Source organism: Camelus bactrianus, chromosome 20, assembly GCF_048773025.1.
Source record: "Camelus bactrianus isolate YW-2024 breed Bactrian camel chromosome 20, ASM4877302v1, whole genome shotgun sequence".
Classification (NCBI taxonomy): Eukaryota; Metazoa; Chordata; class Mammalia; order Artiodactyla; family Camelidae; genus Camelus; species Camelus bactrianus.
Genome location: NC_133558.1, coordinates 34,682,756 through 34,695,876, shown reverse-complemented (window position 1 = coordinate 34,695,876; position 13,121 = coordinate 34,682,756). Strand labels below are relative to the sequence as shown.

The 13,121-nt window shown below is 51.8% G+C and overlaps 1 protein-coding gene across 1 annotated transcript in view; it reads left to right on the top strand.

The window, feature by feature from the left end:
- The window catches only part of TRAM2 (translocation associated membrane protein 2), a 72,656-nt gene that overhangs the window by 45,075 nt on the left and 14,460 nt on the right, over positions 1 to 13,121 (top strand). The window contains exons 3-4 of the mRNA XM_074348910.1: positions 9,664 to 9,773; positions 10,260 to 10,376. Coding sequence (XP_074205011.1) covers positions 9,664 to 9,773; positions 10,260 to 10,376 — 227 coding nt within the window. The remainder of the gene's footprint in view (positions 1 to 9,663; positions 9,774 to 10,259; positions 10,377 to 13,121) is intronic.

Sequence of the window (13,121 nt, the reverse complement as noted above, 5' to 3'; positions counted from 1 at the left end):
TTATGGACGAGAGTGCCCCAGTCTGGACCTGTAGCCCGTCCAGCTGCAGGGGACTTGAGACTCACGTCACCTGGTGCTGTCCTTTGACACCAAGGGAGAGAGCTGATGGATACCCCCAAGGATACACCAGTGAGGGCCGGGGAGGGGCTGGCTGCTCACACCGTGTGCAGCACCAGGGCCCAGGGAAGCTGTGGGAAGGCTGGGTTTGCCACATGGGGTGGTGGGCATGGGCCCGGGGACCCAACTAGGACGTTAGAGACCTGGCCCCATCCTGGTCCCTTGGGCCAAACAGCCAGCAAGATTCCCGTTGGCCCTGAGGTCCTGGCTGTATGAATAAGAAAGTAAACCAGCGCCCTGACCTTACTGGTCAGCATCTGAAGAAGACGGGGAGCCTCTGACCCCGGACTTAGTGCCAGCCCTGGACTTGATCTTGTGTTTTTTTTCAGCAAGCAGAAACTGCTTCTTAACCTAGTCTCTTCGAGCCACTGTAACAAAATGCTGCAGACGGGGGTGCTTATGAACAACAGAAATTGATTCCTCCCACTTTCGGAAGCTGGATATTCCAGATTAGGGTGCAGCCTGGCCGGGTGAGGACTCTTTTCCGGGCCACAGACTTCTTGCTGTGTCCTCCCGTGGTGGGAGGGGCGGGAAGCTCTCTGGAGCCTCTTTTTAAGAAGGACACTAGTTCCACTCCTGTGGGTTCCATCCGCATGGTTTAAACACCTCCCGGAGGCCCCATCTGCTAATACCATCATCTTTGGGGGTTGGGATTTCCACACGTGCATTCTGGGAGGACACGAACATTCAGACCCTGGCACTTATTATCTAAGTAGAACAGGTATGCAGAAAGGTGGACAAACCATCGGCGGGTCAGCTCCGTGTCACAGCACCTCCGAGGTGTCCCCTTCCAGCCTAGACTGGGTTTTGTCCAGTTCCCTGTTACAGCCCAGAGAATGTATCCCATGGGGAGCTTCTGGAGGTTTAAGAAAGAACCACTGAGTTGCTGGGGCTAATAGCTAACCAGCCTGAAGCCGGGATGGGGGGAACAGCGGCCGGAGCCCAAGCCCGTAGCATCTTTGACCTGCCACCTCCCCGCCCGCCACAGTCCCATTTTTCCTGATCAAATCTTGTCTTCTCCTGTCTAGCCAGGATAGTTTTTTTTTTCCCTTATTCAGCTGTTCTTACTGAAATAATTTTGTCCTTAATTTAACAATTGTTGACATTGTTATTTTTATCCAACTTAAACCAAAAAAGGCTGTTTAGACTTTTTTGGGGTCTGTGATCTTGAGAAGTTGTTACTTCTTTCTGGCTCTCAATGAATTAAAAAAAAGTTCAGCCCTTCCGCCACTGTAGGCAGTCTTCACATGCTGCACGTTGTCTGCCCAGTTGTGAGCAGAAGCCTCACATTTGTGACTGCAGCGGGGCTGAGCGTGTGCCGGCATCAGGAGTTAGTGTTAACGTTTCCTTCTTGAAGGCCTTGGGGGTTGGGGGGGGTGTTTATGTAGCCTTATACAAAGGGATGGTACACCAGGAAAACCATGCAGACGCTACGCACGCCTGTTTCCACACTCTCTTTAATGCAGCTCTCATTTTTGCTACATCTCTTCATTTTTTTTCTTTTGCTACATTTTTACACCATAAAAATATCCTTTCCTTGTCTTTGTCCCTTCTATAAAACTCGAGAAAATATATGACAGATCACCCAGTAGAGGATTGAAATGGTATCTGAAGATTCTTTAATTCTCTGGGCAGCCTGGGGGAGAGGGAGGGATGGAGGGTGTGAATGTGAGTGTGTTACTTTGCTAGAGCTGCCGTGATTAAGGACCACAGACTCAGTGGCTTCAACAGTAGCAAAGCACCATATTCTTTAAAACAAATTTTTTAAATTTTGATTTATTTTTTAAATTAATCTTTTTGGGGAGAGGGTAATTAGGTTTATTGATCTATTTTATGTAACGGAGGGACTGGGGATGGAACCCAGGACCTCGTGCATGCCCAGCATCGAGGTGTACCCTCCCCACCGCCCAGCACTCACATTCTTAAGGGCACGGCATGGGCTTTTACATCTGTGCATGCCTCGACCATCCCCCAGGTCGCGAGACAGCCTTCCCCACCTGCTCCGGCCCCTACGGTCAACACCCTCTTCCAAAGCAACTCCCTTTCTGCGTTCATGTCTCCTGGTTAGTGTTACCTGTTCTTGCCCTTCATTTCTCCCAGATTTTTAAGAACAGCCCTATTGATTACATCAGCACATCTTAGCATGCGTCAGGATTGCCTGGGGATGTTAAGCATGGATTCCAGGCCATACCTGAGTTTCTGACGCACCAGCCCTGCGGTCCAGGTGCAGCAGCCCAGGGAGGCTGACGCCCGGGTCCACAGCCACGCCTTGTCATGACTGTGTGTTATATCTCTGGTCTGTTTACCCAGTCCCCCAGAGGTGAAAACTGCTTGGGTTGTTTCCGTTAGTTGATTATTAAAAACCGTGCTGCTGTGCGTAACCGTGTACACACACGTGTCCGTTTGAATGTGGCAGGTGTGGCTAGACAGTAAATTCCCAGGAGTGGAATTGCCACATCGAAGGTTCGATGCATTTGTCATCTCAGTGGAAATTGCCAAACTGCCCTTTGGAAGAGGTGGTACGTTTTGCATCCCACCAGTGGTGGGTGAGAGAGCCTGTGCCCCGCCGGCTCCAGCAAGAGTCGCCGTCAAGTTTTGGGTTTTGGCCAGTCTGATAGGTGTGAGCCGTTCTTCTGCTCTGATTCATTTCTCTCCCGAGTGAGGCTGAGCATCCTTGGGAATGTATCAGGGCCAGAGTCTCTTTTCTCTGTGAATTGTCTGTTCCTATATGTTGCCCATTCTTCCGTTGGATTTGTTTTCTTTTCATCCTTAAGTTTTGGGAGCTCTTCACATATTAGCAAGATTGTAAATACTTTTCCCCTAGGCCATCGCTTGCCTCTTGATTTTGCTTATGGTGTTTTTTTTTTTTTTTCCAAATCTAAGTGCTGAATTTATATATATTGTAAGAGATTCAAAGCAATGGGAAGAAAGAGGGGTGGGAGTATAACTTAGCAGTAGAATGTGTGCTTAGCATGCGCAAGGTCCTGGGATCAATCCCCAATGCCTCCTTTAAAAACAAAAAACAATGGGACAGCAACCAGTAGAAAGTCACTTTTACAGATCCAGATTTGCAGGGGTTCAGAAGGACACCAGGAGAGAAAGGGGCATCCAGGTTGTGCAGTGATGCTGTTTGAAACCACCAGTTTTTTGGACAAAGGCAGAAGCCTCGTGGGCAGATGCCAGACTTAAGGGGATGGAAAGAGCAGTTGGGACAACGGCTGCAAGTAGCCGCCAGCCAGCTCAGGTCCTGGGAGGAGATCAGAGACAGCACAGCCACCTCTGGACGAGACAAGACATGTGAAGGCAGGTGGAGGCAGCTGCTTGCAGGGGACACCAAGGGAAACAGGAAAGTGTCTTTTAGTCATAGGAGGTCAGTAAGAACGGCGAAAGGGCCAGCTCTGCCCGAGGTGTCAGGACAGCCAGGCTCTAACTCATCACGTTCGCGCTCTTTTAAAAAATATATATTTGTTTATTTTTTGAAACTTTTTTTGGAGGGGTGGGAAGGTATTAATTAATTTAATTATTTTAAAGGAGGTACTGGGGATTGAACCGAGGTCCTCATGCATGCTAAGCATGCACTCTACCACTGAGCTACACCCTCCCCGCTGCCACCACCAGCATTCTTTTTAAACTGTGATCAGAGATTTGGCAAAGCAAATGTCACTTTTAACGGGAGGTGAGACAACTTTTCCACAGAGGGAAGGTCATTAATTGAGGTGCTGCTTTCTGAGCGAGGCTGCCCCTCTCGGGGGAATACTGACGCACTCCACAGTGGTGCGTAGGAAGAGGACTCACGGAATATTGGTGTTGGGAGGTTCCAGGGGTCATCTGGGCCAGAGATTGCAAATCAGTGGCCTGTGGTCGGAGTTGGCTTGTGCGTGTATTTTCTTTGGCCAGTTTGATGTTGGCCCATAAAGTGTTTTTTCAGATTTTTGAGTTAGTCACCACAGTTTTAAAATTAGAAGTTTTCAGAAATGCCGGGATCTCTCTCTTTGCTGCTGAAACACGGGGAGGTCTGGCTGTCCTGGGCCGCACCCCTCTTGCGGCCATCCCCACTCCTCCCTTCACCCCACGGGACACGCTGTACTTTCCTCCAGTCGCCACTCCTCTCTGTAGTGTGTCCCTGACGCTCAGACTACCTGGCTGACACTGTGTATCCCAGTTTGAACTGTTTTTCCTTTAGTAAGTTTAAAAGGGAAGTAGATATTTCTTAATTTGTTTCTCTCTCAAAGTAGAAATGTGGAAGACAGGCCAAGAGGGCCCTATGTTGAAGGAAAAACACTGTGGCCCTGAAGACTGTTACCTGTTCAAAGCCTCTGTGTTGAGAGGATTTATCTTGAGACACCTGGACCCCGGTGCTCATTTGTGTTCCCCACCTGCTCTCTGTAGGTGTTCTTCTGTGATTCGGGACCAGAATCACCTCTCAGGTCTAAGTGCTCAGAGACGTGCTGAAGTGTACTCTTCTAAAATTAAGTCCTAATAGGTCCCTGCCCCGTCATCACTGTGCTTTTTGAGAGCTTGTGCAAGACAGGGGCACTGCTGAAAGCTCTAACTTGGGTGGTGAGAGGGTTTTTATAAGAATGAGTGAGCAACCCCCCCCCAAAAAAAAAACCCCAAAACATCCATTTGTTTATAGCCTCCTAGGAAAACACCAGGCTGCAACCTCCCCAGCTCTGTGTCAAGCAGAAGGGGCCAGACCAGTGTGCTTCTTGCTCTGATCAGAGGTGAGACAGCGGATGAGGGGAGAGCAACAGACATGATCGTAGGGACCGGAGCACAGCCTTTGACTGTCTGGATACGATGCTGCTTGTTACGTTGTCGGAGAAAGAGATCAAAGTGAGGGTGTGGGGACAGCAGGGTCCCAGGGGGGTCCTGTTGACCCTGGGGTGGCTTTGGTGGTTAGGCTGGGGCACTGGATACTGGGAGACCTGAGAAATGGCCCCTGACCCTTGACCCTCTGACCTCATTTCTTCTCCACTCTGCCCATCTCATGAGGATCAAGCAAGATAACATGTTGAAGAATTCTTGAACCGTGGAGGGCTACAGAGGACAGGTTCCAGAAGCAACTGGAGGATCATTCCCCAAGGCCAGTCCACCAGCTGGCCCTTCTGAGCCCATCACCCACATCTCTCCAAATTTGTCTTCTCAGTCACTCTGCCGTTGCCCGAGTGCAGGGCACCCCAGCCCCCCAGCCAGGGGTCCTGACTGCTCTCCTGGCTCCGTTCTCACTCCCTACCTGTCCATCCTGCGGGAGGTGTGCTCTTTATAATGTGCCCGTGGCCAAGTCCTCCAGAACCTCCCCTGGCCTTTGGATACCTGTCCTGCTATGACCTGTCCGGGTGCCCTGTGGCATGGCCTGCCCACCCCTGCTCCCCAGTTCACGCCAACCCTCCGTCCACCCGGATCTTCCACAGACGGTGCCTCTGCCTGGACCACTCTGCCTGCAGCAACTGTCCTGCTTGCACACCTCCGGGTCCCCTCCGCCACCCTCCATGAGGGCCTGCCTCTGGTTGTTCTGTCCGCATCACAGCACTCATCACACCTGGCTGCTGGTGTGTGTGTCTTTTTAAATTGTGGTGAAATACGCACAAGATGAAATTCACCATCTTAACCATCTCTGAGTGGGCAGCTCAGTGGTGTTAAGGACATTCACCTTGCTGTGCAGCCAATCTCCAGAACCCTTCATCTTGTAAAACTGAAACTGTGTATCCATTGAACAGCTGCTACTCATCGCCCCTGTCCCCAGCCCCTGGCAAACACCGTGCTTCCGTCTTGGAGTTTGACTCCTCTAGGAACCTCCTGTGATGGGATCACACAGTATTTGTCCTGTTGGGACTGGCTTATTTCACTGAGCACAATGTCCTCTGGTCCCTCCGTCTGTGTGTAGCACGTGACAGGATTTCCTTCCTTTTTAAGGCTGAATAATATTCTATTGTGGGTACAGGCCACATTTTGTTCTTCCATTCATCTGTTGACGCTGCTGTTTCTGCCTTTGCTGGTGTGAATGGTGTGGGAACGTGAGTGTACAAATAGTTCATCATGGTCCTGCTTCCAGCCCTTCTGAGTCCACGCCCAGAAGTGGAACTGTTGGATCATCTGGTGGCTCTATTTTTAATTTTCCAAGGAACCATCGTACTTGTTTGATTATGACTGCACCACGTTACATTCCCACAGTGCACAGAGGTTCCAGCTTATCCACCCCCTCACCAGCACTTGTTGTTTTCTGTTTGTTTCCTACTTGTGGCCATTCTGATGGGCTTGAGATGGTATCTCATTGGGGTTTTGATTTGCATTTCCCTAGTGCTAGTCATATTGAGCATCCCTGCATACAACTGTTGACCATTTGTACGACGTCTTTGGAGAAGTGTCTCTTCAGGTCCTTTGCCCATTTTTCAGTCTGATTATTTGTGTCTTGTTAACTTGTGGTTCTTTGGTCTCTGGTTTTGGGGTGTAGAGAACTTGGTGTGCACCAGCTGAACCCCAAGAGGGCTGTGCCCACCTCATTCCCTGCCGTCCCCCAGGGCCCAGCTTGGAGCTCTGCACATGGGTTATTGGTGGGTGAACAAACATGTATGGGGCTCTCAACAGCGAAGGGATAAAAGAATGTATTGATCCATGCATTCATTCTTGTTTCAAGGATTTAAAGCTCCAGTCACATCTCTTTGGGACCATGCTATTTGGGGTGAGGAATAGAGGTGACCTGAAGAGGCTTAAGATGGATAATCCAAAGTCTCAACATGTGTTATTTCACTATTTTGGGGCCATGCTCGTTTGGTTGAGCATAAATTCCATTTTGCTTGATAATGCTGCTTTTGATGGTGAAACTTTGCATGTGTCTTGTTATTTTATAGTTTCAAAATACGCTGCTATCTAATTAGTCTCCTTTGATCCTCCCTTATGAAGAAGGCAGGAGAAGGGTAACGCCAGCCTCACAGATGGGAGGGCAGGAAGGAGAGGCTGAATCACATGCCCGTCTTCCCCACCTCCTGTGTCTCCTCCTCCAGTCCTTGGTGCCCACCCGCCTCCCAGATCTCGGCCCTTGTAGGTCAGTCACCCGGTCGTCCCAGGTCTCCATTTCTGATGACCCTCCCCCTCCCTGCTCCCTCTTCTGCTTTAATTCAGGTCCCCGTGGTTCCTTACCCGCATCACTGGTGTCTGCCTCCAGGCACAGTGCTTTTCCCTGCTGCCAGAGTACACTTTCTACAACCCAGATTTCATTATTTTCCTATTGAGTTTAAATTCTTCCAGGTCTCCACATTGCCTTCTGGATAAAGTCCACATCCTTTTGTGTAGTACCCAGGCTGTTCACAGTGGCCTCCTCGCTGGCCCTGGCTGCCTCCCTGGCCTCCCATAGCACTGCAGCCTCCTTGCCTGCAGCCTTTGCAGATGCTCCCTGCTCTGCCCAGGGTGCCCCCCACCTGACTCCCCCAACTTGTTCCTGAGTTTCGATATCATCCTGTTTACCTTGATGGGCTCTGCATCCCCCTCCACCTCTCCTGCCTCGGTTTGCCGTGTGGCTGTCTTGGTACTACGTGCCTGTCCGTGGTCATTGTCAATTCATTTGTCTGTCTCCCCACTGGTCTGTGCGCTCGGAAGCTGGGGCCGTGTCTTTTATCTCCACGTTTCAACAGTTAGCCCAGTGCCTCTCACAGAGTGGGGTCTTTGTGGAGAGGAGGAGGGAGAGGAAAAAGGAAAGCTTGTTTGATCTCAAAGTTCATGTGCTCCATGGCCTGACTGCCCCCTCCTGCCCTCACCCCACCACCACCCACTGGTGCATTCCCCCCATCCAGGGTGGCAGGGTCAGGGGTTGACTCCCACAGCGACCCAATCAGCTCGGCTTCATTCTGCGGCCACCCTGAAACTCACCCACCCTGGCCTACCTTCTGGTAAACGCATCCTGGCAAAGAGAGGTGACTCGTGTGTGTGACTCAGCGAGAAGGCAGCACAGCTGGAAAGGCGGCCGTGTGTCTGCTGGGGGAGGGCGGTCGGCGGAGCACCCGGGCTCCAGCCCTGGGACCTAAGTGTCTGCAGCCCCGCGGCCTGCCAGCTGGAACAGAGGCTCAAATCCTCCTCTGTGGGGAAAGGCTGCAGTCACAGAGCTTTACGAGACTTAGATATTGGGGGTTCTGTCTAATTTATTACTATTAAATAATATTTTAATAAGCGACCGTTTAGTGCAGGCTTACCACGGTTATGGGCACTGTGGTAAATGTCTTGCACACACATTATCTCATTTTAATCCTCACAACAGCCCAACAACAACAAAAATAATGTCAAATACATATATAGCACTTACTGTGCCCCAGATACTGTTCTAAGCACTTTGCATTTTTTAAGTCCCTGTAATTCTCACAATAACCCTGTGGTACAGGAACAGCTGCTACCCTCATTTTACAGGTAAGGAATCTGTGGCACAGAAAGGTCACATGTAGAGGTGCCCCAGAGTCACATAGGAAATAAATAATGTCATCTTTATCCAGTCACCCATCATTGGACACTTAGGTTGCTTCCATGTCTTGGCTATTGCAAATAATGCTGCTACATAAACATTGGGGTGCACGTATCTTGTCAAATTATAGTTTTCACGTTTTTTTGTTTCCTGTGTCAGACATTACACCCATGTGTGTACACACACACAGTGGAATATTACTCAGCCATAAAAATAATGAAATATTGCTATTTGCAGCAACAGCAACCTAGAGATTATCATACTAAGTGAATTAAGTCAAAGACAAAAATTATATGATACTACTTATATGTAGACTCTTAAAAAATAATACAAATGAATCTATTTACAAAACAGAAACAGATTCACAGACATATAAAACACACTTATGGTTACCAAAGGGGAAAGTAGGGGTGGGGGGATAAATTAGTAGTTTTGGATTAACAGATACACACTACTATATATAAAATAAACAGCAAGGATTCAATATCTAACACAGGGAATATTCAACATCTTGTAACAACCTATAATGGAAAATAATCTAAGTATGTATATATATAACTGAATCACTTTGCTGCACACCTAAAATTAGCACAATATTATAAATCAACTATACTTCAATTTAAAAAATAGAGGAAAGGACATAAATGGCAGAGCTTGGGGGGGGGGGTTGGTACATACCTTTTTTTTTTTAATTGAAGTATAGTCAGTGACAGAGCTTTGATACAAACTCAGGTTTCTGAGTCCACAGGCTTAACTTTGCATCGCCGGTCCCGTTTTTACAGGGGGAGACTGCTGCTCAGAGAGCTTGGTTGCTTTTTGGTAGTCACACAGCCAGGGAGTGATGGAGACTCACTGCCCTCCTGCCCAGACTGAGGGGAGGTCATCACAATATACCACGTGCTTGCTTCTCCTCAGCCCTCTCCCGGCTGGTGCTACCAGGGGCTGAGCCCAAAGGGTGGGTGGGGTTCTCTTTCTTCGAAGTCTGCAGCCGGAGGGAAGCATGCGACCGCCCGTTCCGCCTCAGCTCTCCTCTCACTTTGGGTCCCAGGGCACCTCCCCCTCTGGGGATGCTGACGTGGCTGTCGTTGCCTCCTCAGATGGCGAGAGCGTGCATTACCACTACGGGCCGAAGGACCTGGTCACAATCTTGTTCTACGTCTTCATCACCATCATCTTGCACGCCGTGGTGCAGGAGTACATCTTAGACGTAAGTGAGCGGGGCTGGGTGCGGAGCTGGGAAGCCGGGGGCTGCCGCGAGCGAGCGGCTGCAGCTCTGAGTCCGGCGTCCCCTGGTTTGCGTGCCCTGGTGGGCCTGCGGGACTGACCTCCCGCCCACGCTAGGAAAGGTCTTGGACCCCCGCTGCAGCCTTCGTAGCAGGCGGACCGCAGTGTTCATTCCCCGGGAGGGGGCTGCCTGAGGAGGACGAGACGGCGTCCCCCGGGGTCACACACAGCACCGCTGGGGGGTGTTTTCTTTACATCTGCGCTGAAGACGTTAATCTCGCCGCTCTCTGGAAGTGCTCGTCTGAACACCAAGCACTGGGTGTACACACGAGGCTCACGCGAAATAACCCGGGTGCCGGCTGGCTTCGGGCTTCAGCCCTTTTGTGCGGAGAAAACAGGAGTTTGAAACCTGCCCGTTAGCAATAAATACACGCGTATGTTAATATGCGGGATTCTTTTTATTCTTTAGAAAATCAGCAAGCGGCTTCATCTCTCCAAGGTCAAGCACAGCAAGTTCAACGAATCTGGACAGCTGGTCGTCTTTCATCTCAGCTCGGTGATCTGGTGCTTCTACGTGGTGGTGACGGTGAGCTGCTGGCCTGGGCGCCGTGGCACTGGGCGGGGGGGGGGGGGGGCGGGGGGCGAGTGGTTGAGGTGCTGCCTGACAGCCAGGGAGCGTCACCTTGTCCAAAGATAAACGGCCGTTAAGGTGGTTATGTGATGCTGCAGCGGCGATACCCGAGAGCCGCGTCACTCCGTGTCCCGCCGCAGGGTGCTCCCGCGGCACCGCCCCGTGAGCCAAGTTTTCTGTTCTTTCTGGTACCCGTGTTACGAGGTGAAGAGATCCAGCCTCCAATGTCGCAGCGGCCCCGTGGTCACGTGACCCCAGGGTGGCCAGGACAGGGCTAGGACCCGAGGGTCTGGTTCTGTTTCACCACGTTGGCCTCCTGCAAGCGAGGCCAGCATCCCCCTGTGCGCGGCAGGTCCTGTGAGAGTCCGCGTGCTTCCCCCAGGTGCCTGGAGGACCAGACAGTCGGTCTACCTCCCCTCCCCGCACAATAAGACTCTTATTTCAAGCAGCCTTTGGCACAGCACAATTCCTTCGTGCAAAGGAATGCGGACAGCCCTCCGGGGTTCGCTGTAACAAGACCCGCTGTAACAGGTCTGTCCCGCTGGGGAGTTTTAATTAGCGCCGCCCCCTCCCCGCCGACCTGGAGCACCTTCTGGCTGCAACCGGGTCTCTTCCTCAGAAGCTAGAATTATCCGGTGAGAAATCCAGGCCCAGGGCTTGGAAAACTCAGCAACCCTGTGACCTTTTTAGAAGCTTCCCACCCTGCTTCCCGGACCCTTCACCCCCTTCCTCTTCCTTAGTGACGGTGGTGAGCTCTCCCGTCCTCAGGACGCTGAACTCATTCTCAGAGCCGGAGTCGTAGTGCCCTTTTGTATGTTGCCTTTATTTCTATTCTTGTTTGATCAGAGAACACTTGGGATTTTAAAGGCAGGACCTGAGGCGTCTGCCCTCTGGAGCTGGCCTGCCTCGTTACATTGGCCCGGGAGGACTCCGGTGTGGTCTGCAGAGTGGTGCCTGCCCGCTGCCCTTGCACCGCCCGCGCCCCAGCCCCGGGTCCTCTGGGCTCATCTCTCTGGGCCTCAGCCCTCTCCCAGCTCTGGGTGTGTGGTTCGCGTGGCCCCTGGGATACCCCCAGCTGCTCCGAGGCATAACAGCCCTCAGGTCCCACAGACACTTAACGGGCCCTCCCGGAGAGGCGTGGCCTCACCTCGGAATCACTTTTGCCCTTTCTGCCTCACCCCCATGTCCACCCCAGCTGTGACCCAGTCAGACCCGATTCATTGACCGACAGCCAGGCGACGCGCCCCCGGTCCCCGCGGGTGAGATGCTCCCTGCTGTGTCTTGGCTTCCCCCGGGCCATCACGGGCTTGGAGAGGATGCTGCTTTTTCGTCTGGAGCTGTGGCGCTTTCCAGGGGATGCTCCTAGCAGGCTTTTCCTGTGGTGACAGCCAGTTCTCTGCTCAGCATCTCCAGCAGGAAATAAAGACCAAGGGACCCTGGAAAGCGCTGGGGACCCCAGGTCTGAGAAGTCCGTGTGGCTCTGCAGCCTACCTACTCCACCAGACGGGGTGTTTTTTAAATCCTACGTTTCTGTTACGATTCTTCTCTCTCTTTCACCCTCCAGTCAGTTCATCAGGAGGTCCCGCTGCCGCCAGGCCAGTGGTCTCTCTAGGGGACACTTGTCAATATGCTTCTGACGTCTAGTGGGTGGAGGTCAGGGATGCTGCTGGGTGGCAGGCTGGTCCCCACAGCAGAGACTAGCCTGGCCCCGGATGTCGGGAGTGCCACAACTGGGAACCCTGATCTATAATCCAGGCCACCATCACCTCTAGCTGGACCACTTCTAGAAGGAGGCTGTTTCCACTCCTGTGCCTTCCCACCCCAGTCCATCATCTGCTCAGCCAGACAGATGTTTTTAGAACCTAAACGAAATCACACATCCACTGCTTACAAGCCCCGGTCCTGCTTGTGGTGGCATCACCCCTCTTCCGCAGGCCCAAGCTCTGGGCCCTGCCGGCCCGGCCCCAGCCCCACCTCTTATCTCTGCCTTTCTGTCTCTCCTCGTGCTCCTGCCTCCTGGGCTTGGCACAGGTGGTCCTTCTGCTGAAATACTCCATCCCGATACCCATGGCTGCCTCCTCCTTGCCCTCCAAGTCTCTGCCCAGACATCATCTCCGCCGAGAATTCCCCCCACCACTCGTACTCGCTGCACCACATCCTTTTCTGGGGAGTTTCTTGTTTGCGTGTGGATTCTCTGCTGTCTGCCTCTCTGGGTAGACTCTGCGCCCCTGGGGGCAGGCCTGGGGCTCACTGCTGGACCCCGGGCGCAGTTCCCGGCCTGCACCAAGTGATCGTGCAGGTGCTGTTGTGAGAGGGAATAAATGAGCAGCACATGCATCTTCTTGCTCCAACCTTCGACGGTTTTTAAAGGAATGAATTGCTTGTTTTTATGAACATCATAGATGATCTCTTTTTATAAAAGTGCGGCATCCGTAGAAGTTGGAAAAAGAAAGTCAGAGTTGACCTTCAGTCCCTCCCCCATGAAATGACCCGTTTTTATCTTGGTGTTGGATCCAGACATTTCTCTCTGCATTTATCCAAGCAGGACAATGGGACTATGGAGGGGCCGACAGATAGTTTTATAAGAATGTCAACCTCCTGTGTTTACTCTAGCTCTGAACTACTGTTCATTGTTCAGGTGAAACAAAGAAACAAACTGCTCTGCTGCAGAAAGCAGGGTGGGTGGGTGCCCGGGCCCCC